The sequence below is a fragment of the Dama dama genome, chromosome 21, assembly GCF_033118175.1.
Source record: "Dama dama isolate Ldn47 chromosome 21, ASM3311817v1, whole genome shotgun sequence".
Classification (NCBI taxonomy): domain Eukaryota; kingdom Metazoa; phylum Chordata; class Mammalia; order Artiodactyla; family Cervidae; genus Dama; species Dama dama.
In genome coordinates this window covers 53188410-53214659 of record NC_083701.1, presented here as the reverse complement: position 1 = coordinate 53214659, position 26250 = coordinate 53188410, and the positions used below count along the sequence as shown (strand labels likewise).

Genomic DNA, 26250 nt, shown 5'->3' with positions numbered 1-26250 from the left:
AGCCTGGCGGGGTATAGTAGATAGGGTTACAAAGAGTCAGACATGACTGAGCGACTTTTACTCACTCACCCATTCATGGCTAGAAGATAACCACCTCTTCAATCAGCTCATTTATTTTTAGATAGCTTTAGATAGATAGAATGAAAAGTTCTCCTTTTATTATTTTTTTTTCTTGAATTGAAACCTGTCTTTTTAACACCTATGTAAAGATATGCTGACTTCCCTTTGTGTCACACAGAAAAAGGTATATTTCTCCTTACCATAGTCTTCTGAATATTTGAAGACATCTATATGGTTTCCCCTAAGTGTTCTTTTTTAGAATAAATGTCCTTAGGCCATTCAGGCCTTACCCCTCCCCCCCCACCCCCTGCCCCGGCCTCTTAAACTGATGATGTCTGTATCACTAATCATCTCAAACACTTTCCTGGATATTTTCCAATTTATTCATGTTCTTAAAAATAAGGGTTGTGGGGCAGTAAACAGTGGCTCACAGACATAGTGGAATCACTTTACATTCCTGTGATCTTGATTTGGGATATTTTGCTTTACAAATATCTGTTCGAGACTTCCTCCAAAGTTCATTATGTAGGATTTCCTTGTGATATACCTATAGGTACATATTGTTTCCAATAGTCTTATTCTAGAACATAGTCTCCAAGAGATGGCACCGTACTCCTGATAATTAGGTGTAAAATTGATAATTATTAAGCTCTTTCATAAGGGCTATCTCATAAAGCCACATTGCTTTCAAAGGAAATACGATTTGCAGAAATAGATGAAAACATTATCCTTTATACCTGAGAGCTAATCTTTAATCACAGCTTGAATTTCATGGCCCATGATGGGAGAAAATAAACTAAGAATGTGTCACTACACTACAGCTAGCAATAGGCAATGTTATGTGCCACACCTGGAAGATTTGTGCTCTAATTATTTGTAAAGCATGTTAGACTTGGACTAAAAGGGATCTTACACATCATACTGTCCTAATTGTATTATACAAGTGACTGGCCACTCATTGGTCTCAACTATCTGGGAATTATTTGTATTTTGATAGATTATTTGAGAGGTAATTGTACTCTTTTGTTTTCTTTACATCTTTTTGTTTTTTTTAGTTCCTGCTCTACACAAAAAAATTGTTTTGATCATTTGGAATATCTTGATTAGATTAAATCAATCTATTTAATAGAAAACAAAACCAGTTAGTGTTTAATGATATTTATTCTTCATTAGACACATCACTCTCTCTCTCTCTCTATATATATATATATATATATAAAATGTGTGTGTGTGTGCTCAGTCGCTCAGTTGTGTCTGACTCTTTGAGACCTTATGGACTGTAGCCTGCCAGGTTCCTTTGTCCATGGAATTTTCCAGGCATGAATACAGGAGGGGGTTGCCATTTTCTCCTGCAGGGAATCTGCCCAACCCAGGGACTGGACCCAAGTCTCTTGCTTCTCCTGCACTGGCAGGGTGATTCTTTACCACTGTACCACCTAGGAAGCCTATATAACACACACACACACACACACACACACACACATATAGTATGTTATATATAACATATGTATATATATATATATCCATCCCACATCCTAATTAAAGAGATAGATATCATTAGTGCTAAAATCACCCTACCTTCAATCTGTACACCTCTTGATTCAGCCCTGTTCCCAACAATTGCCCAGTCCAAAATGCAATCTGAGCCTTTGTGATAATCATTCCTTTACCTTTATGTTTTTACTATCTCAGTGTGTATCCATAGGCAATACTTTTCCTTAGTTTTGCCTAATTTGGGCCTTGGTATAAATACCATCATATTTTATATATTTTCCTATTGCATACTGCTTTCATTCAACACTATGTGTAATACATCCATATGGATATATGCAGCATATTTCATTTATTTTTACCACTGTATGGTGAGAACATGTACTGTTTTTACATACATGTAAACATGTATGTATTATAATTTATTTATTCAACTTGCTATTTGTGTTTAATCAGGTTATTTCTGGGCTTCCCAGGTGGCACTAGTGGTAAAGATCCTGCCTGCCAATGCAGGAGACATAAAGAGATGCAGGTTAGATCCCTGGGTCAGGAAGATCCCCTGGAGGAGGTCATGGCAACACACTCCAGTATTCTTGCTTGGAGAATTCCATAGACAGAGGAGCCTGGCGGGATACAGTCCATGGGGTCACAAACAGTCAGACACGACTGAGTGACTTTTACTCACTCACCCATTCATGGCTAGAAGATAACCACCTCATCAATCAGCTCATTTATTTTTGGATAGCTTTAATGAAAATTTCACCTTTTATTTTTTTTCTTTCTTGAATTGAAACCTGTCTTTTTAACATCTATGTAAAGATACACTGACTTCCCTTTGTGCCATACAGAAGAAGGTGTATTTCTCCTTATCATAGTCTTCTGAATATTTGAAGATATCTATATGGTTTCCCCTAAGTGTTCTCTAGCAAAGAGTTGGACATGACTGAAGTGACTTAGCATAGTATTTTGGGGCTTCCCAAGTGGCTCAGAGAGTAAAGAATCTACCCACAATGTGGGAGACATGGGTTCGGTCCCTGGGTCAGGAAGATCCCCTGGAGAGGGGAATGGCAATCCACTCCAGTATTCTTGCCTGGGGAAACCCCATGGACAGAGGAGCCTGGTGGGCTACAATCCATAGAGTCGCAAAGAGTAAGAGACAACTGAGTGACTAACACACACACGTGCTCCATGTGGTGTTAGAATTTTCACCTTTTTCTTAGGGCTATGGATTTTTCAAATCTCTCGATCCTGAGTTACCTGTCTGAGGGAGCAGCCCGAGTCAGCCTTCTTGGCCAGAGTGTACCCAGCTGATGCCAATTATGCAGAGTCAACCAGGTGTGTCAACCAAATAATAGACCAGAAGCTTTGAAAACCTAGCATGTGGGATCCAAGCCTGGAGTACCAGCAGGTTGAGCGGGAGTACGCTCTAGAGGTTGAGACATACTGGTGAGTTCAGATGTGTGGTCCGGAGGAGAGTCTCCTTTACAGCCATCTCAAGGAGGGGATTTAATGATGTCTGTGGACTTCACGAGTTTTAGTCCAGGCTCCACAGAATTGTTTGTGACTGCTCCCTGACTTCACCGGGGACAGCTGTGCTGAGTTTGCCTTATATTAGGAAGCCTGCTGGGAAATTTATCCAGATGTCCTCCAAGGAAGACAGAGTTCTGGTAAGTAAGTGGTTACATGGTCCTAATCACTAGTGTTGGAGTAAAACACAGCCAGGAGCCAGCTAACTTTTATGTTCATTCAGAGAGAATGGATCGTTCCTAGGAATTTTTCAGACTGGAAATGTTTAAGTTGGAGAAAATCCTTCTGTTTTAATTTATGCCTGTCATTGTTTTCAGAGCTGGCAAACTTGGGAGTTTGGGAGATGTCTTTAAGCCTATTTGTGAACTTTGTCCAATCCTGGTTGATGTATGCCTATTGTCTTGGGACAACAGGCTTCCCACAGTCATCCTAGGAGGGTTTGTGGGGGTTGTTGTCATCTGAAGTCAATAGGTGTAATTAGAGGTTAAGAAGAAAGGAGAAAAGGCCAGTAAAAATGACTTCAGTCCACTCCTATTGGTATCTGCCTTTCAAATTGAATCCATATCTTCCAAAATAGTATAATAAATTTGGGGGCTTAGATTTTTTTCTCTCGCTGTCTTGAACTGTCTAGCTTCTGACTCTTAGGCTTGATGTTATTGTTTTGTCGTTAAGTCATGTCTGATTCTTTTGAGACCCAGTGGGTTGTAGCCCACCAGGCTCCTCTGTCCTCAGAATTTCCCAGGCAAAAATACTGAAGTGGGTTGCCATTTTCTTCTCCAGGGGACCTTCCCAACCCAGGGACTGAACCCAATTATCTTATGTCTTCTACATTGGCAGATAGGTTCTTTACCACCGAGCCTCCTGGGAAGCCCCTTAGACTTGATTGGGAGTGAAATTTCCTTTAGGAAAAGTGTGTGTGTGTCTTTGAATCTAACCTAGATATCTCTCCTCCAGGCGTTTTCTCAGTACCTGCTCCCTTCAGTCAGCTTTCTCAAGACTGAGGAAGGCTGGGCTGACCATTATGTACCATTCCAGGAAAAGCCTCATGTTGGTTGATGGAGATTTTGCTTTGGAGATTTGAAAACTCTAGCGACTGCTCGTTCAATTTCTCTATTTGGCTGTTTCCTTGTTCTCCTGCCCAAATTCCTTCTCTTACTCTGCCTCCATCCTTCTTTTTCTCAAATTTTCACATCCTACTAACCAACAGATCATAGGTGTTTCGTATGCTGTTCTAGCTTTATGTATACTCTATACATTCAATGAGTCTATGTAGTTAACATTTTAATGATATTTATTCTGGTTACTGAATCAAAGTTTTAAAGAATTTGCTTAATTATTATTATTTTTTTTTACTTTTTAAAAATGCTAGTCATACAAAAATATAGATTCATAAATTGTGGCAACTAAGAAGTTACATTAGAATGACTGATTATAGCAGTATTAAGGAACTTTGGGGAGGAAACCCCAGTCATTATCACATGAATCTCTTAATATTTACACATTATATTTTAGTTTTTGAAGATGTAATTTTCCAGTTTATATATTATTTCATATTCCACTTTTTCCAAGTATTTTTATAAATCTATATAATTATTATATTTAATGGACACAATGACTTTCTGTCATACATATAGATATGTATGAGCAATTCATTGATGACAGACTACTTGGGTTAATTTTAACTCCCACCCTCCGTCCCTCCATCCCTTCCTTTTCTCTCCCTATCTCCCTTCCTTTCTTCCTTCTTCCTTTATTAGATATACATTTGGAAGAGACCTCTTATTAATGTAGCTTTTTGCTTTTGTTAAATTTCCTTAGGCATCATTCCTATGAATAAAGTTGCTGGTTAAAGAATATGAACATAAATGGTTTTACAAACTTAAAAGTATTTTCAAAGCTTTTAATGCTTCCAGCTGTGTAAAGTCTATGTAAGTTTCACCGTGACTTTGAACATCATGTATTATAATTTACAATATGCTTTACTCCTTTGATGTAATTAAATTATTGTTTGTAGTTTGTTTTAAATTGATTTTCTTTAGTATGAGAAAGCAAGACACTTTCTATTTTGTGTTTGCCGTTTGTATTTTCTTTTATATGAACTCTGTTTGTATCATAAGATATATTTCTCTTCTCCATCCTGACAGTCTAAAAGCAAATTCTACTGAGAGATAAGTAATTTTATAATTTTTTGCATTGAATATTATTTAACATATTTTAAGTATTAATCTATTTAAATATATTTGTACTACAAATATTTTTACTAAGTAGAATCTAGGTTGAATTCTCCAAAAAAATATTCACAACCTTGATTATAAATTTACATTATGAAAATGATAAAATTTCTTATCTCAGTATTTAAATTAATATTAAATAATTTAATTAAATTTAAATTAATTTTGATATGGAATTTAAAAAATTTTATTGCAGTTATGGAGATTACATTGCATTTTATTTCAGGCATGTATTTTAAATAGTATAATGGAGTGCTTTGATACATTATAATCATTGAATTGGAAATGGATAATCGAGGAACTGACTTTTGAAATAGCCTTCATTAACTTACTGTTCTTTACTTAGCATCCTCTTGAACTAGGTATTGTTTGATACTAAGAACCAAACGGTAAATTAATTTCAACCTTTCTCTCAGAGAACTTGGTGGTCCAATGTGGAAGCTAGAATGCTAGATAATTATAATGCATGTACTATGGTGGGAGAAATACAGTCAAGAAAAATCCACAACCAGTTGAGTCCCAGAAACCCAAAGGAGGCCAGTTCCATATGAAGGGGAGGCATCTAACTGAACTTTAGACAAGGCAGTATTTAAGCTGAGATCTGAAGGTGTTGCCTCCTTCATACAAAGGACCTTATACAGCCCCATTGTGCTGCTCTGTGACCATTATTGTTATCATCCTCGGTCTCTGTGCTGTCATTCAGGCGCTCAGTCATGTCTGACTCTTTGCGACCCTGTGACTGCAGCACTCCAGGAGTCTCTCTACCTCACCATCTCCCGGAGCTTGCTCAAACTCGTGTTCACTGAGTTGGTGATGCCATCCAACCATCTTGTCCTCTGTCATCCCCTTCTCCTCCTGACTCTGTGAGTGACTACTAATATACAGGTTTTGTATTTTTCTCATTAGACACAAATCAGTGTCGTGGGAAGAGCCCAGCCCTATGGAGAGCAGCCAGGCAGAAGCCCTGAAGGCCAGACTCCTCTACCAGGATGTTTGCAGGGCAGCTCGGCGTCTCGACTGTTTGCTTCTAAAACGAAATGCCCACGAAGAGCTTTTCAAGCCTCATGTCCTGGCCCTCAGGGATATGGTCCAGCAAGTCTGCATTAAACTCATGTTTCTGCACCCCGTGGATTATGGGAGGAAAGCAGAAGAGCTGCTCTGGAGGAAAACGTACTCTGACGTGGCTCTGCTGCTGCTCAAGCCCAACAGAACGAACACGGACTCCTCCAAACAGTGGGAAGGCCCCCTGCGGACGCATCTGAAGGGTGGCCTCAGGTTCTATGAACACCTTTTCCTGTTCTTGCAGGAGCACTACCAGCTGGGCTTATGGCGCTACATCGACTGGCCTCACAGTGCCATCCGCTTCATCGGCTGCCAGAGAGCGGGCCCTGCGTCGGAGGAGGAGGTGGACTGGGCGCGAATGGCCTGCCACCGCTGCCTGCTGTACCTGGGGGACTTGTTCCGCTTTCAGAATGAGTTCCTGGCCCTGCACACCACGGGCCTGGCCGAGAAGTGTTATTACCGGGCCCTGTCAGTGGCTCCACACATGGGCATGCCCTTCAACCAGCTGGGCTCTCTCACGGGGAGCAAGTACTATGACGTGGAGGCCACATACTTCTACCAGCGCTGCCTCCACTCGGAAGTGCCTTTTAGAGGGGCGTCTTGGAACCTCAAACGACTCTACTATCACGCGGGAAAAAGATACAGCCGGCTGAAGAGGTGCCAGAGGAAGAAGCTCTCTCCCAGCCAGAGGCGGTGTTGGGATAACAAAAGGTTACTGGTTAGCTTCCTCTACCTTCAGAGCCTCTTGCAGCCTCAGAGGAAATTCAGAGCCTCCAGGCTCATGGCCCTGTGCCAGCTGGTTCTGGAAGACTTCCGTCTCTGTCTGTCCTATCGGCCCTGCCCATCCGACCAGAGCCAGGCCTCCAAGGAGAGAAAGCCCGCAAGAGGCTACCAGTTCCTCCCGGACCTCCTCATCTTCCGCATGGTGGTCCTCTGCCTCATGAGCGTGCACAGCCTGAGGACAGCGGGCTCCAAGCAGCACAGGACAGCGGTCACCTTCACTTTGACCCTTTTCTCCCATTTAATTCAACACGTGACGACGCGCCTCCAGGCTGAGCTCCAGAGAGGGAAGCTGACTCCAGAAGCGGACGTCCCCAGGGACGAGGAAGACCAACAGAAGGTGGAGGCCGGGGAGAGGCAACAAGACCCTCCAGCCCCCTGCCCTGGGCCCTGCCACAGCAAATCTCAGAAAACCCACAGGTCATCTCACGTTTCCACTGTGGGTGACAACCCGGAAGCCAGTTTTCATTCTTGCTGTGACTGGGATGAGACAGACGAAGATGAAAACACATCCTTATGCTCACAAGTCAGTTCAGAACTCAGCAGTGAAACCACTTATTCAGACACAACTGATGACGAGGAAAGTGGCTCCCTGAATCCACAAGCAATGCAGGAGGGTGGAGCCAAATCCAAAAATAGAATTTCCCCTCCTGGGGATAAGCTGAAGACGTGTCAATCTCCCAGTCATCTCCTAGGTCTCTTAAAAACAACCAGTTCCGCTAGCCTGTCAGCCCCGTCCAGCCACAAGCTCCCAGGCAAACGTGGCTTTCACTTGGCTCCTGTCTTCAGCCACAGTTTCCCGACGCCTCCAAGTCCTGCCTCCAGCAAAGCATCTGTCACAGAGGATGGCGTGAGCAGCTGTCTTGAGACAGAGCCTCCTGCTGGCTGCAACTCGGGGCAGAAAGCCTCCATCAGCCAACCCTGCAGCAATCTCCAGACCATTCAGAAGAAACTGCAGGTCCTCTCTGCAGAGGGGCTGCTGCCCACGGTCAAGGTGATACTGGGCTGGCTCCGCGCCAACTGCAGTCTCCTCACCGCACGTCGGTGGAGCCTGTTTTGCCTTTGGGACCACCTGTCCATGCTGCTGAACCTGCTGCCCTCTGTGAGAGACCTTCAGGAGCCAGGCCTGGGCCTGTCCCACCATCTCCGTGAGCTACTGCAGAGCTGCAAGGGCCCACACCTTCCCCAGTTCCTGCAGCTCCCAGAGGACATTGCCCTGGGCCAGCACTGGTTACGGCAGGCTTCCCAGGAGAGGGCGGGCTTGGAGCAGGACCCACCTCCACTCAGCTCCCGGGATGAAGCTGCTGTGCGTGTCTGTTTCCTCAGAAGCTTTGGCCACTTCGCCACGACACTCCCTGGACAGTTCCTGAGGTATGACTCTCATTCAGGGGTCTTTGTGAGCACTGGGTTTGAAGGACCAGACAACCCATCTCAGCAGTTGCTAGAGAAAACTTCCAGGATCAGATTTTTCAAAGACATAGTACAACTGTGGCTTCAACGCGAGGTGGTGCTGCTGGAGAAGACTCTCAGACACATCCAGATTCAGTCAGCTTTGACCCCTTACCTGCTCCCTGACCCCCGGGCCCTCTGTGAGCACCTGCCAGTCATCCGGCAGCTTGCCACCAGCGGTCAGTTTCTCCTCATCGTACCCAGCATTGTGGTGGACATATTGTATGTCCTGAGAAGGGAGGACAAGCGGGCTTCGGCAGCCATCACCTTCCTAGAGGGGGAGCTGAAGAGAGGGAACCAGTACCTTCTCTGCCAGTCCTGTGTGTCTGTGACACTGGTGAGACCCAGGATGACCAGGCCGGACTCTGATGCCTGGGACCTCTATAACATGCTTGACTTCTGCAGAGGTCTGCTGGACTCATCCTGGCTGGAGACCCCAGACCACAGCAGTATGATCACCATCCTCACGGGCATCTGTTTAGACAACCCTAGGAACCTCTCATACCCCCTGCAGCTGGTGCTGGGGGTGGCAACTGAAGCGGGTGTGGACGTTAAGAACGTCCTGCGCTTCTACAGGAAGTGGAAGATGGTCAGCTGACATGGTCATAGCTCCTCACTGCCTCCCTCTGCATTTGCACCTGAAGCTCAGTCGATTCACATCTCTTGTTCGCACCTAGTGTTAAAGGTAGCCATTGTGTAAACTCATGTCTGTACGGACCATCTCCCAGGGGCCTTCATGTTCCCTTCTTTGTTGTCTTGACTTGATATCACAGTTTCTGTCTGAAAAATATCTCTAGATTAAACTAACTCAGTATTTGGTGTTTTTATGGTAAAGCAGCAACTTAAGGAGGCATTTCTGAGTCCCTGCTCAGCTGGTGGAACTGTAATTTGTTTTGCTCTGGTTTTTTTGGCTTTGTTCTGTTTTGTGACATGAAACTTTTTAATGCTATTTTATTGTGATGGATCATGCCTATTATGTAAGGTAGGCTTTGCCATCTGTGAAAGCTCAATAAATGGAAAGTTAAAATTTTGATTGGAGTGAAGGGTTTTATTGCAATTCCTGGTTACTTCTTCACTGTTTCTTATGCTCCATTCAGGTTTTTCCCTTTTGGATAAGACTAGGTCAGCGGCCCAGAACACTATGGTAGGATTTCATTTGCTCCTTCTAATATGATAGCAATAGCCCCAAGGATCAGCTGATTTGGTTCCACTTCTGATTATCTGGGAGTAGGTATTTAGTGGTACAGTATTGGTAAAGTTTCTAATTCGGCTACCATGACATTGTCTCTTGCTTTTTTCCTGGCTCTCAGATTCTTTTGGGACCTCTTGTCAACATCCTACTGATGTATACTCCAGAGAGTAGCTCTTTTCCTCCATTAGCAGAGTTTGAATGTGGACCCTGTAAATACTGGCCACAAGTGAATATCTACCACTTCGCTCAGATTGACATGCATTACAAGTATTAACATTAATATTAACATTAACATAACAAGTATTAACATTAATCTCCCCCTCCTCCCATCCCCAGAGTCCTTCCCTGATAAACCATCACATTTCAAAGCCAAACTTAATCTTCTTTTAGGATTCTAAGTTCTTGAGGCATCTGAATCCTTTGTCTGGATATATTCCTCTCTAAGTCAACCTCAGGTCTAGTTTCTCCCCTCAGAAGCAGAGAAATTACCTTCTGAGCTTTTTCCTGACTCATGGGTTCTCATTTCTCAGTTGTCCTAAGTTAACTAAGCCTTTGTGTTTCAGTTAAACTTCTGTCACTTCCCCCTTTCCATTCTTTTTATTTTATTGTATTTATTTAAAAAATTGCAATACATGGAAGAAAATCTTAAAAAAGAGAAAAACCCAAATGTTGTTATACCCTAATATTAGCATTTTGTTTTCAGTTTATTTATAACTTGTCATTCTTCCTCTGCATACATGGTTTTCTTAGTTATAATTATATTCTAAAAACACATTTTTATTTTTAAAAAATGTTTAGTGGTGGATATCTTTATTGCTTTATTATTATTATGATTTAAAATTTGAATTTTGTATTGAGATATAGCTGATTAACAAGCAATGTAGTGACAGTTTCAGGCAAACAGCAAAGGGCCTTATCCATTCTCCCCCCAACCCCCCCTCCCATCAGGCTGCCACATAACATTGAGCAGAGTTCCATATGTTGTACGGTAGATCCTTGTTGGTTATCTCTTTTAAACATAGCAGTGTTTACATAAAAATCTTTAACTTCCTTTTCTTCAAATTACAGGCACTTCTTCTATTATTATATTATCTTCATTGCCCCTTTAATAGCACCTTCCTGTTATTGTTTGCTTAAGCATTAACCTTTTTTTCTAATATTTTAGCATTAAATTATTAATAATCATGTGTTAAAGCCTGAGTGCATGTGCACACACATGCAGGTCTCTGTATCTGCTAGGATTAGTTCCTTAGGATAGGTGAACAGAAATTGATTTACTGAGTTAAAAACTATAAATATATATGTTTGTACATAAGTTTACATTATATTTATGTGTTTATATATATGTATGTGTAAGTGCCTGTCATGTCTGACTCTTTGGGACCCTATGGCCCATAACCTGCCAGGCTCCTCTGTCCATGGGATTCTCCAGGCAAGAATACTAGAGTGAGTTGTCATGCTCTCCTCCAGAGGATCTTCCCAACCCAGGGATCGAACCCAAGTCTCTTATGTCTCCTGCATTGGCAGGTGATTTCTTTACCACTAGTGCCACCTGGGAAGCCATATATGTATATGTACATATGCATGTAAATATAACTTTTTATGAAATATTGACAAATGGCTTTTCACAAAGGAATTTATTTCCAGGAGAGGAATAAACATTTAACATGGCTTCATAGCCACATTTTCTACCAAATACATTATGATACTTTTCATAATAATCATTTTTTAAAGATGATTTTTAAAAGTGATCATGTTATGCATATTCCATAATTTGTATAACCATTGTCCTGTTTTCAGATATTTGTTTCTTCATTTTTTCCATTATAAATAATGTAAATAAGTTTTTGTATGTGCCTTTGATTATCAGAGCAAATTCCTAGAAGTAGAATTGCTGAGGCAAAGGATCAGAATGCATCAGGGCCCTTAATGATTCTAAAAATGATACTAAATTGACTTCCTAAAAGGCTATAAGAACACTCCTAGGAGTATGAGTGTGCATATTTCATTGCCTTCAATTCAGATAATTTCGATTTTTTTCTTGCCGATTTGAAAAGTAAAATTCTCATTGTATTATTGACTGTAGAAGAGTGAAATAAATAGCCAAGTGGCTGTATTACCAATTTTAAGCTTTTTTTTGCTTGTCTCATTTCACTTTAAATCTTTTTCTTATTTCTTATTGATAATTTTTTCTTATTTCTTATTGTTATAATCTGCAACTAACCTACAACATATGAGAGCACAAATTTAATTGTACCCTAAATATAATTGTCTAAATCAGATAGCTGACTGCCCTTTTATTCTTTGCCTTGCCTGTTACAACCTGCCAGATAGAGTATTCTATTTGTAGGAGAGCTGATAATAACTGGTAGCTTGAGAGAAGTGAAAAAGTAACTCAAAGCATGCAATGGAGCTGAAAAGAATAAGAGAATAAGAATAAATTATTATGTTTTTAAAATTTACCTTTTAACTAGAGGAAAATCACTTTGCAGTATTGTTTTGGCTTCTGCCGTTCAAAAATGTGAATCAGCCATAATTATACATGTATCTCCTCCTTCTTGATCCTCCCTCCCCCTCCCCCCTCCCTCCCCACCCCTAGGACATCACAGCCTGCCAGGCTGGGCTTCTTGTGCTATACAGAAACTTTACCAGCTATCTATTTTACACATGATAGTGTGTATATGTCAATGCTACTTTCTCTCTTCGTCCCACTCTCTCCTTCCTCCACTGTGTCTACTGTTTACAATAACCAGAACATGGAAGAAACCTAGATGTCCATTGACAGATGAATGGATAAAGAAGTGGTCATATATACAAAGAATAAATTATTTTTTAAGATGCAAACAGGTTTTTCTCATAGGAGATATTTGATGTTTCCACATATGAAAATAAATAAGCATTTGTCACTATGGAAGATCCTCCCTTCAATAAGCTTGGATGGGAGGCTCCAAATTCTATTTGGGAGATTCTAGTCTAAATGATATGAGGGTAGGGTGAGGGCAAGAAAAACTAGAGCAGTGCTAACTGTTAACACAGTAGATATTGCATTGTGTCTCAAAGTGGGTTTTGGTCCTTTGAAGCCCAGAAGTCAGCCCCATTCTCATTCTGACTGCTAAAAATGTGTCATTTCAATATGTCTTGGCAGCCTCAGATGCTAATGCAGGAGACATCCTCAGAAAGTAGCAATTGTATCAGCAGATACACCACCATAGTTCTGGTAACTTTTTATTTTTTACATATAGAAATCATTCTCCCTGAGAAAGACTCCTGTTGGGTTCTGTGATATTTCCTTGCTTTCCCTTGTAGGAGTTTTGAAACTACAGATGTTCAACTGATTATCAGCAGACACCCCAGGTCTAGACTTAGGTAAAGACTGAGAAATGCCAGGCAGGGGGCTGCCTTGAAGATGTCACCGCTGTGAACTCATGACATATGTCACAGATGTCTCCTGCATGCAGAACCTGCGGATTCTTGGTATAAATAATCTTGCTGATTCTGTGGAAGAGCTAAGAGGCAAAGAAAGCATATTATTGTTATTAAATGACTGGACTTCATTTGGTTACTTAGAGAATAAGCACCAATGAAGTCAGTCCCTGCCAGTTAGAACCACCCAGGCAAAGCCTTTTAAAGAAGCAGATGACAGTGTTTCTACTCATCTAAAGGGTTTCTCTAATTGCTCAGTGGTAAATAATCTGCCTGCCAGTGCAGGAGATTCAGGTTTGATCCTTGGGTCATGAAGACCCCTGGAGAAGGAAATGACAACCCACTCTAGTATTCTAGCCTGGGAAATCCCATGGACAGAGGAGCCTGGTGGGCTATAGACCATGGGGTCGCAAAAGAGTCGGACACGACTTAGTGACTAAACTACAACAACACATCCTAAAAGTTTTTGTCTTCTAAAAGTGCAGTCTTTTGTCTTAGACCTGTGGGATTGTGGACAAAATCTTATATAGTAGGAGGCTTAATTTTCTTATAGTTTTTACTTCTCTTCATCATTGCACATCAGGAATGATATAAAATAATAGGATCAATCTTAAACAGTATAGGGCCTAAATCTTTGTGTACAGAGACTCAGCTGAGGAAAAGAACTCCTAGAAGTTTTATTATCACCTGAGATTCTGTTAAGGAGAGCCTTATTTGTTTGATGCATAAGAATTTATCACTGGGTGTGGCTATTCCTTTGGTGAGATTGGGACATTCTTAATTTTTCTGTCTGCTCTCTGATGGATGAGGATAAGAAGCTTGTGTGAGCTTCCTGCTGGGAGGCACTGGCTGTGGAGAAAACTGGATCTTGCTCTGGTGGGCAGGGCCAAGCTCAGTAAATCTTTAGTTCAATTGCCTGCTGATGGGTGGCACTGTTCCCCCTCCCTGTTAGTAGTTTGACCTGAGGTGACCCAGTCCTGGAGTCTGCAGGCTCTATGGTAGGGCTGCTGGTGACCTCCAAAAGGACTTATGCGAACATACACCTCCCAGGTCTGTTGGGGCCAGTGTCCCTGTCCCCGCGGCAGGCCACTGCTGACCATGTGTCTGCAGGAGACCCTTAAACAGTCATGGCAGGTCTGGCTCAGTCTCTTGTGGGTCACCACTCCTTTCCCCTGGGTCCGGGTGCACACAGGATTTTTTTTGTGCCCTCCAAGAGTCTCTGTTTCCCCCAGTCCTTTGGGAGTTGAGGAATCAAATGCCTCTGTCCTTCAAAGTCAGATTACCTGGGGATTCCCAATCCCTTTGCCAGATCCCCAGGTTGGGAAGTCTGTTTTGGGGCCTAGAACCTTTGCAGGTTCTTTGGTACTATTGTTCTCCAGTTTGTGGGTTGCGCACCCGGAGGATGTGGGATTTGATTTTATCATGATTGCCCCCCTCCTACTATCTCATTGAGGCTTCTCCTTTGTCCTTGAACACGGGGTATCTTTTTTGGGGGGAGGGGTTCCAGCATCCTCCTGTCAATAGTTGTTCAACAGCCCGTTGCAATTTTGGTGTTCTCACAGGAGAAGATGAGCACATGTCCTTCTACTCCGCCATCTTGATGGACCATTCTATGGACATGTGTGTGACAGTCACTCAATCATGTCCGACTCTTTGTGACCCCATGGGCTGTAGCCTGCCAGGCTCCACTGGCCATAGAATTCTCTAGACAAGAATACTGGGGTGGGCTGCCATTTCCTTCTTGACCTTGCCAAGAGGAATGGGGTCTTCCCAACCCAGGGATTGAACCCGGGTCTCCTGCACTGCAGGCAGTTGCTTTACTGTCTGAACTATAAGGGAAGCCCACTCTATGGACAATCACTTTCTAATTTGCCTTTTACTCTGGAAAGTAGAGAAGAACTCAGTGTTTCAAGTTAGTAAGATAATATCTACCAAGTTAAGCACCTTTCTCAAAGGCCTACAGCTACTAAGTGACTTACCTGAGATTTGATCCCACATACATCTAGCTCAAATTTATCCCACATAGATCCGGCTCACTTAAATGCACACTAACTATCCCAGCGAAAGTCAGTGACAACCTAAAGGGCAGCTTGTGGGACACAGAACAACCTTCACTCTTCCTCCATCTGATTGTCCTGGTGATGTGCAAACTTCCAGAAGGAAAAGTTTATGGAGGGAGAAACAACCCTGATGGGGAGTTTCAACTCTGACTTGAGAAGATATTTCTCAAAAAGAAATTACTTTATTATTTATTTATTCATTTCTAGTAAAGTATAGTTTCGGGCTTCCCAGGTGGCTCAGTAGAAAAGAATCTGCCTGCCAATGCAGGAGCCGCAGGTGACCTGGGTTCAATGGTCTGGGAAGCTTCCCTGGAGAAAGAAATGGCAACCCACTCTAGTATTCTTGCCTGGGAAATCCCATGGACAGAAGAGCCTAGCGAGTTACAGGTCATGGGCTCACAAAGAGTTGGACACGACTGAGCGACTGAGCATGTGCATAGTTGTTCTACAATGTTGTGCCAACCTCTGTTTTAAATGAGAAGACACTGAGTTATTTTACTAGGCAAGTTTTACACTGAGCTATTTTACAAGACAAGTTTCACATTTTGAGTGGAATAGGTTAGAAGGTAAGTTATGTTTTGACAATAACTAGAGCTAGATTTTTCTTTTCTATATATGAGTTATGGTGTGTAAATTTCAGCCTCACTGTGAATGTGTGTTATATGTGCTTTTTAGGCAGCCAGAAACTATATTTATTCTGGCTGAATAATATATTTAGACTATAATAATTTCTCTTATGAGCTTAACACTTATTTCCATCTGCCTCCTCTACATATCCACTGGAATTCTCCATTTTATGAAATTCAACATGTCAAGAAGTGAAGCCTCTATTTCCACCTGAACTGTTTTATCCTTATCTTTATTTTGATCAGCAGCATTTACCTAAGTTTCAAACAGTGGTTCTAGTCTCTTCTAACTCCCCTTCTTCTCCTTCAACCAAAAGGTTTAATTGTAAATACATGAAGAATTGGGCTTTTCCAATGGCTCAGCAGTAAAGAAACTGCCTGCGATGCAGGAGACATGGGTTAGATCCCTGGGTGGGGAAGATCCCCTGGAGAAGGAAATGGCAACCCACTCCAGTATTTTTGCCTGGAAAATCCCATGGACAGAGGAGCCTGGTGGGCTACAGTCCAGAGGGTCACAAAGAGTTGGACACTACTGATGCGACTGAGCACACAGGCACATAAAGAGTAATATAGATGAAATTTGATAAATAGGAACTCACTTATGCAAGTAGGGACTGGGAAGTCTAAAATTTGTTGGACAAGCGGGCAGGCTGGAAACTCTTGGGCAAGACCTGGTATTGGCAGCCTCAAGGCAGAGTTTCTTCTTTCTTATAGAAATTAGTTTTTCTTTATGATCTTTTAACTGATTGATTCAAGCCCACTTCATTAGCCTCATTATGGAGGAAATCAACTTCACTTAAAGTCAACTGACTATAGGTGTTTGTGTGCTCATGAAGCTACTTCCTGAATAATGATTTTATGGGGCCTGCATCTATGGAAGACAACTCATTCCATCATAAGATCATTTCTGTATGATTTTGGAGATGTTTTCTTCTCTGTTCATGTTCTGTGAGGAAAAGAAATTACATTCCCTATTCGCTAAGAGAGTTAGGGAAATATGTACATTCCTTTCTTGTTTGGGTTTGTTGAATCAATATTAAGCGGCATTAAATCTGTATGATTTCTTGTTTGGTATTTTATTACATGGCCATTTATCATCTTTTTCTCCTTATCACTGTGTATCTGAGGTTGAAGGAACAGGCAATAGGAATTGAGTTTTGTTAAAGTGCAGAGGAAATATTTCAGAGAAAATATGTGCTTTAGAACACTTAATGAGCTTGTATCTAACATATGTCATAAGAAATAGAAGATATGATTTCTATTCACAAATAGCTTGCGAGGTACTGGAGTATTGAAATATTCTGATGTGAGAACAATAATAACCTTATTAAGAAATGAAAAGAAATACATTGCCTTACTTTTATAGATTAGATATATTAACATAGCAAATTTCATAAAACAAATTGATAGTCATGATATTTGAGATTTCTTCACACAGGAAAATATGTTAATGCTAATCTATCATAGATTTAAAGGAAATTAATTAATTATGATTCTCAAGTCATATATACAGAAACAAATTGATCCTACAAAAATTCTGGTCCCTTGCTGCATGCTTTCTAGGAAATATTTTGTTGTTATTGTTGCCTGATCTTTTAAATTAAACCTATGCTTTTATCATTCTCAAAGAAAATCTGAGATCGCATTAATACAACTGGGCATCCCTGAAGTTATTATGCAACAAAAACAAATCTTCATGTATCAGGTGGAATTGCTTGTTTTTTTTCAAATAGTGGCTATCTTAAATAACTATGTCAAATGCACTGTTTACAACACTCTGTTGGATTTTTTTGAATTGTGAGAACACTATCAGTTCATCTCAAGGATGTCTGTCTTGATTTTTCAGCACACCTGTTAGTACTTCTTGGTTCCTCAGGAAATGCCAACACAACTTTTTCCTACTGAAAGGCTGTGCCCAATGTAAGTATTTTATTCTTTCCCTAATTAAGTTACTATAATGTAGTTCTGAAGAGCGTGGGCTTTGAGCCAGAGATTCTTGCCTCAATCACTTCCAAAAGCCAGATAATGGGTGAGCTTCTGATTTTTCTGAATTGATTTCCTCACAGAGCTGGCATGCAGATCAAATGAGCCAATATGTGTAAAGTACTTTGCAGGATGCCAGGCACATAGTGGCATAAATATAGCTAAGAGTTATGACTCTTGAATTATAACTAGCTAGAAAATCTGAATGGTTTGTTCTCTATCAAAACCAAATGGAGATGATCCTGGGCAGAATATTTTTAAGTTAATGTTTCTATAGTCCCAGTTTTATTAAAAGGCAAAACAAAAACAAAATGCCTCTGACTCATAAAATGAAATAACCCAGAACTGGATGTCAAAAAAAAAGATGGTGATCATTGAATAATTATTGAATGTTAGAGTCGCAAGAATCCATACAAATAATCTAGGGCAATCTCCTCTCCTTAAAAATAAGGCATCTGAGACCTAGAGCAACTTGTCCATGGTTATAGTATAGCTAGAGAGCAGCAAGGTAGAAAGCCCCATTTTGACTCATTCTTGGAAAGAAACATGACACAACTTCTTGCCTCCTTAGCCTCTTTATTTAAATTATATTTTTAATTGGAGGATAATTGTTTTATACTATTGTGTTGGTTTCTGCCATACATGAATCAACCATAGGAATACATATGTCCCCTCCTTCTTGAAACTTCCTCCCACTTCCCACCCCATCCCACCCCTCTAGGTTGTCAGAATATGGGGTTTGAGCTCCCTGCATCATACAGCAAATTCCTACTGGCTATCTATTTAACATAAGGTAATGTATATGTTTCAGCATTTTCCTTTCAGTTTGTCCCTCCCTCTCCTTCCCTCACTGTGTCCACAAGTCTGTTCGCTATGTCTGCATCTGCATTGCTGCCCTGCAAATAGGTTCATCACTACCATCTTTCTAGATTCCATACATATGCATTAATATACAATACTTGTTTTTCTCTTTCTGACTTACTTCACTCTGTATAATAGGCTCTGGGTTCATCCACCTCATTAGACCTGACTCAGATGCATTCCTTTTCATGGCTGAGTAATATTCCATCATGTATATGTGCCACAATTTCTTTATCCATTCATCTGTCAATGGACATCTACCTTGCTTCCATGTCCTAGCTATTGTAAATAGTGCTGCAATGAACATTGGGGGTACATGTGTCTTTTTCAATTATGATTTCCTCAACTCCTTAGCTTCTTAATGAAGCAGATTTATCTATTAAATAGAGGAAACTATATTTTTCAAATGAGTTAAAAATTTGAATTATATCTATATAATATTTAAATTATTAAAGACATGTAAGAGTGAATAAAGCATGTTACAGAGCAGCTCCCCACTGCTAATTTATTCTGATTATTTTCTCATAAGGTGGAGGTATTTCAGATTGGATTAGTTCATTCATAACTAGCTGACAGATTAATTTATATGGTGCCCGATTTAGGCGCTCCCACACTCTGCTGTCTGAGGGCTTGGTATCAGGAAGGAAAGTTGGCATTAAAGTCAGAGCAGATGTGCAACCTCTTCTCCTCTCTAGCTTGGCTTGAGCTATTGGTATAATCACCAGTCTACTCTTAACACTCAATTTTGGGATCACTGCCTTAAAAAATAAAAACATTCAGAATGAGACTCCGGTTCAGAAATCCTGCCCCAATCAGATGATTCTTGTATTTGGCTGACTTGAAATTCTGGGAGTAGCAGACAGGTCGGGTAAGCTCATGGTTAGTATAATTTCTCTTGTTTGTGTGGGATCATGAGTGTTGTCTCCATTACGAAGGCTCTCCACTGATGAATTACACCTTGCACATAATGCGTATTTTATGGGTTCACCCCTGATTTTATTTCATCTTCTGGGTGTATAATACTTATTTGCCAAATGAGATTGAGGTGGCTGTTTATTGCATGTGATCTTTTCATTTTGAGTCACTTAGGCGCGTTTAAGCAAGCAGCAAATGCTAAAATGAGTTTCCCCAAAGTTTATAATGGTTTATAGCATCTGTCCAACTTGGTGGAGCAATATTTTCATGCTAGCCGAGCAGATTTTGTGGAGTCTTCTTAGAGTTTTCAGTTTGATTTCTCTGTTGTCATTTGGTTTAGCCATTTCTATTTATTATGCTTTAAAAGAAGAAGAGACATGGTTTCAACAGTAAAAACTTAGTGTAGTATTCTGGAAGAGCCTCAGAAAATCATATAAGTGTCAAAATGCTGAGTTGCAAACAGGGCATCACAAACCTAAGAGTAGTATCCTTATTTGAAGTAGGGATAGAATGAAGATTTAGCTATTCGAATTTAGGAAATGAAGCTTGTCACTTAAACATTAGAAGGTGGATCAAATAATCTAGAAATCAAGGAGAGAATCACTCACTTTTACTATGAGAGTAACAAATGTCAAATTTTTGAGAGAAGGATGCCGTTAGGAATTTTTACAATGTCTATCCCAGTAGGAAACAGCTTCTTTGCATCTTCATGAAGTGCCCCCAACCTCTCTTTGGGCTCCCCTCATGTAGCAGGAACTCTGGCTCTGAAATGAGATCAGATTTTTAAGTTACCACTAAGTGAATATCATTTAGCATTTTCATTCCTCTAAATGAGCTCATCAAATAATTGCCTTCTAATGGCAGGCAAGCAGGATGACAAGCAGGATGAGGCATCAAGAAGCTAATGAAAATTTAAAGCAGTCTCCATTTTCTGTTGGCTTGGGAGAAGATCATCAGAGCAGTGACACACCCCACAGAAAATGATATGCCTCCTAGAATGACTGAAGCAAAGACATACAGAACCAAGATAAGTCATCTGGTTTCCCAAAGCATAGCAGTGGGTAAAACTTTGCAAATCAAAAAACAAAAAGTTGGAGATTAAGACTCTTATATCTGAATAGAACTGCCCTTGTCTCTAAGTAGGCATCTGATATAAAGATGAAAGTATCACTAATGCCATCTGCTTTTGGGTACTCTCTCAGGTATTTCTGGATCTGTCCCAGGGGATTTTCATTTGCTCTAACTTCTACTTCTAAAAAATACTTAAGTTGTATACTAATGATGGAGGATACTTTCTTTAGTTTGGGTTTACCCCAAATCAGATCTCGAGACAGTAAAATAACTGCACCTATGTTATTTGGGAAGTGATCCTGTAACCTAAAGTGGAATCTGGCTGTTCACCTCTCAGAAGTCAATAAGGAGGCAAGGTTGGTGGAAGTTTCCTTTATTTCAGATGCTGGCAATGGTGGGGGGAGTCTTTGGAACTCCTATCCAAAGACTGATTCCCTCACCCCGACTCTGACCCTGACAATCAGTGGGCAAGAGCTTTTATAGGCTGAGAGACAGGGCTACATGTAGAAACAGCACAGTCAGCTCTGGCAGTCAACTTCAAATTGGTCATTGGTGGACTGATCAGTGTTATCTTGGTTGTTTCAGGTACAGTTAATCTTCAGTTCCAGAGTAACGCTGTTTCCATTTCTTTGAGGCCAGTTCTCGGAACTGTGGCAGCTTACGTCATGGCTACAGTCTGGTCATCATGTAGTAACTTCTCCAGCTGGTGGAGCTTTCAGGATCTAGAAGACAGCTCACAGGACGTGGTTCAGACTTCCCAGGTGGCACTAGTGGAAAAGAAATCACCTGCCAGTGCAGGAGACTAAGAGACGTGGTTTGATCCCTGGGTCGGGAAGATCCTCTGGAGGACAGCGTGGCAACCCACTCCAGTATTCTTGCCTGGAGAATCCCATGGACAGAGGAGCCTGGCAGGCCATGGTCCATAGCGTCGCAAAGAGTTGGACATGACAAGCGACTTAGCACACACTGGCACACACTATCCATAGCCCTTGTGGAGGACTATGGACTACTCAAAGGTCCTTGACTTTGCTTATGACTAAAATTATTATTTGGTCTCCTTTGACTGTTTTCCTTTGTTTCCACATTTTCTCACTTTGAGAAACTTATTCTTTGGCCGAATTTTTTTCCACAGGCAAAAGGCAGGCTGAGGACATGGGAGGGTAGGACCATAGGGTCCTACTCCATTTCATATCAGAAAGTGCAATAGATGGTGTGAGAAAATTGAGAAAGAAAAAGGAGAAAAGCCAATGAAGAAAGCCTGAATGAGTGGGTTATCAGCATTGACAAATAGGGCTCAATTCTGGGGGGTCTTCTGAGAGACCGTGTAGAATGTACTTCAGTATTATCAGTGGAAGAGAAAACTGGCTTATTTATTCAACAACTCTCATCCCTCATTGGTTAAGGGGTTACCTGGCATCTTGGACTATCTTGTACAAGAGTTGAACAAGCTTTTGTGGTGCTGGAAAAGGCCCCAGTTAGGGAAACAGAAGGATTTAACATTTGACAGCTCCACCCTCACATCCTAATCACCTCCCAAAGGCTCCACCTCCAAGCATAAGCATATTGGGGATTAGGTTTCAACATATGAGTTTTGGGGGAGGGATACAAACCCAAAGTTTATAGAACTTTCCCCCTGGACCTTCTGAATTTATGTCCTTCTCACATACAAAATGTCTTTTTATACTGTTCATGGGTTTCTGTTCATAATGAGGGAAGGGGAGCCTGGTGTGCTGCAGTCCATGGGGTCACAAAGAGTCGGACTGAACAACAACATATACAAAATGAATTCATTTCACCCCCAGTGACCCTAAAAGTCTTGACTTGTTCCAGCATCAACACTGAAGTCCAAAGTCTCAGTTAAATATCATTAAATCAGAGATGAGTGAGTGAGGCTTGAGGTAAAATTTATCCTGGGGAAAAATTCCTCTCCAGCTGTGAACCTGTGAACATCAAACAAACTATATGCTTCCAAATTACACTGGCGGAACAGAGATGGGATAGACATTTCTATTTCAAAAGAGAGAAATAGGTAAGAAGTATTAACTGAATTAAGTAAGCCATGAGACTGAGGTGGCTTTAACATCGTTGTAGCCTATACAAGTGAATCAAAACCTAAATGTGTAATGCCTTAAAGTTAAGAAATTGAAACCTAAGGACAACCAATGACAAACAGTCAACCAGCCTTTCCCAAACCAGGTGACTGCTTAAACTACAGCCAATTACATAATAAACTCTGAAAATTTTGCCTTAGTTTATGTTTTAACAGAAGAAAGGAGTGCTATAGGTCCCAAGCAACTTCAAAACCTAATGGGGCAAATTTCATAAGACCCTAAGTCTCAAGAACAATCCTCTTGGACTCAATGTTCTGCCTTCCAGACCCATAGCGGGGGGCAGTGTCACCTCTGTCATCACTTGGTGGGGCCCCACACATGCCACGACTCTCTGCTGGGGCTCTGAGGTTCTGGCAGCTTGAGGTTCTCTGCTCATGGCCCTGCCACCTGGTCCTCTGAACCTAGGTGAAGGCATTCACGCCCCCAAGCCTGTGCACTCTGGGCCTGTGATGGGAGTGGCAGCCCAGATGATCTCTGAATCGCTCTCAGGGACATTCTTCCACTTTTTTCAAGAATGCCTTCTGGTTTCTAGAGACAGCTGATCCCTACTAATCTCCTTATGAAAGGGTCACTTGGCCATCCTCAGTGTTCTTCTTTCTTGCAATATAGATAGGCTGAGAATTTCCCAAATGTCTAAGTTCTGCTTTCTTTTTGATTGACAATTCCATCTTTAAGTAATTTCCCCCCTTCTCACATTTTACTATAAGCGATCAGGAAGATCTAAGTGGCACCTCCAAACCTTGTTTAGAAATTTATTCAGCTAAAGATACAATTTCGTAGGTTGAAAATTCTACCTTCTATAAAATACCAGAAAATGAAATAATTCAATGAAATACTTTGCTACTTTATAACAAGGATAGTCTTTCCTCCAGTTTCCAGTAACATGTTCCTCATTTCCACCAGAGATCTCATCTGAATGGCCTTTATGGTTCATCTATTTCTATCTGCATTCTGTTTATTATTCCTTAGGTATACTCTAAGAAGTTGAGGCTTTCTCTATAGCTCTTCTTTATCCCTTTCGAGCTCTCACCAGAATTGACCTTAATGGGGTCCATTCATGGCAATGGAGACTTTTTCTATCATGAAACTCAAAATTCTTCCAGCCTCTACCCATTACACAGTTACAAAGCTGTTTCCACATTTTTAGATATTTGTTATAACAGTACCCCACTTCTTGGCACCAATTTCTCTATTAGTATGTTCGGACTGCTGCAACAGAAAACCATATACTGGGTGGTTTATAAACAACAGACATTTCTCACACTTCTGGAGGGTGAAAAGTCCAAGATCAACGTGCCAGCCTGGTTGTGTTCTGGTGAGGGCACTTTTCAGGGTTCATAGACAGCCTCTTCTTGCTGTATTCTTACATAGTAGAAGAGGCTAAGGATCCATTCATGAAAGTTCAACCTCATGACTTAAGCATCTCCCCAAGACCCCACTACTAATGCCATCACCGTTAGGGGGTTAGGATGTTGAATTCAAGCATTCATAGCCCAGCCCTGTGTCTTTCCTCTGTCGTTTCTTTAATCCTTTGTGCTGTGTGCATGCTAAGTCACTGCAGTTGTGTCTGACTCTTTGAAACCCTATGGAGTGCGAGCACCAGGCTCCTCTGTCTGTGGGATTTTCCGGGCAAGAATACTGAAGTGGACTGCCATGCCCTCCTCCAGGGAATCTTCCCAACTCAGGGATAGAACCCTTGTCTCCAGCATTGCCTGCATTGGCAGGCAGGTTCTTTACCATTAGTGCTACCTGGGAAGCCACATTACTCCTCAGTATTCTTGAATTTCCTACCTTCATTCTTCTCTTTTCATGAGACATAAATCCCCTGATAATGTCACCAAAGCCATGGTCTTCATCATCTCCTGATGACTATAAACATTACACCACTAGTTCAGACCCTCTCCAGAGATCCAGGCTCTATTGGGTAATTTCCTTTGAAAATATCATTAGTTTCCCCAAACCATCAACTCCAAGATGAATTAGTTATTTTTATTATTAAACAAAGGTCCTTTATTTGACAAAGGTCTGTATAGTAAAAGTTATGGTTTTTCAAGTAGTCACATATGCATGTGAGAGTTGGAGCATAAAGAAGACTGAGGGTCAAAGACTTGATGCTTTTGAACTGTGGTGCTGGAGAAGACTCTTGAGAGTCCCTTGGACAGCAAGGAGATCAATCCTAAAGGAAATCAATCCTGAATATTCATTGGAAGGACTGATACTGAAGCTGAAGCTCCAATACTTTGGCCACCTGATGTGAAGAGCCAACTCACTGGAAAATACCCTGATGCTGGGAAAGATTGAGGGCAGGAGGAGAAGGGGGCAACAGTGGGTGAGATGGTTGGATGGCATCGATATGGTTGGATGGACATGAGTTTGGGCAAACTTCGGGAGATAGTGAAGGACAGAGAAGCCTAGCGTGCAGCAGTCTATGGAGTGGCAAAGAGTTGGACACAACTGAGAGACTGAACAGCAACATTCTCAAATAAGCCTTCTGTTATATTTCTTATCTGAGGGACTGACACTATTCAGTTGCCAAAATTGAGTCTTAATAGAGTCTTTCAATATAAATGTTATATTTATATTCTCAGTTATATTCCCACAGATGGTGTTTAAAGTTTTGACACTGGAGGAAATTGCCTAAAAATGAATGCAAATAAGCAAGAGGTAAGATGAAGCGTGAACCTGTAGTACAATAGCTTTTAATGTAATTGAGAACTAAAGCTATTATTAATAAATTGAATTATGAAGAATTGTTTAGCAAAATTTTACAAGTGACCTCAATCAAATGTCTTCTAGTAAGATAATTGGGGCAAAAGCCAAAAAAGTTATTATCCTTGGTTTTTGGAATTCACAGGCTGACAGGGTAGGTTGATTGAAAAATCAAATTTCATGTATGTATATCCTTGGGCTATAATAACTACCTCCAAAAGCCAATTATTGGAATTAGAAATAATCTAATGCTGTTATTATTTTATTTGAAGAGAAGTATTGAAATTTGTTTTATGCTGCACAAAGAACTTGTTTGATGTATATTTCATGAGCTGTGGTTGAGAGGGAACATTTCATATTGGAATATATGAAAGCTTCTAATCAAACATTTATGTCAGCAACAGTTCTCTTTTGTGGAAGAAAGTTAATGTGATGAAAAAATAAAAAGGGCATAAGAATACTCTGAAGATGCTAATCCATTTTGGACAAGATAGAGGGCTGGGAGAATTCCCAGTAATGGACAGATCTTGATGTCTGGATCGAAGTCAGGAGCCTGGGCTACAGAAGTGTCTTTGACCTTGACTTCTGCAAGGTGCCTCTTAACCTTCCCTTCTCATAGCTATGTCTGTACCATTCTGTTACACCTGCTTAGTGACATAGCAGCTCTGAGTGGTTGCCTTTATATCTCTTCAAACAATT

The 26250-nt window shown here is 41.0% G+C and overlaps 1 protein-coding gene across 1 annotated transcript; it reads left to right on the top strand.

Annotated features, from left to right (window-relative positions):
• The first annotated feature begins 6249 nt into the window (after positions 1-6249).
• LOC133042215 (nonsense-mediated mRNA decay factor SMG5-like) lies at positions 6250-9198 on the top strand. The gene has a single exon (XM_061122760.1). It carries the CDS (start codon positions 6250-6252, stop codon positions 9196-9198), a length of 2949 nt encoding a protein of 982 aa, XP_060978743.1.
• Positions 9199-26250: the final 17052 nt, after the last annotated feature.

Bases quoted from the DNA above. Each gene is read 5' to 3' on its own strand.
- LOC133042215 (XM_061122760.1), top strand. From the start codon at position 6,250: ATGGAGAGCAGCCAGGCAGAAGCCCTGAAGGCCAGACTCCTCTACCAG.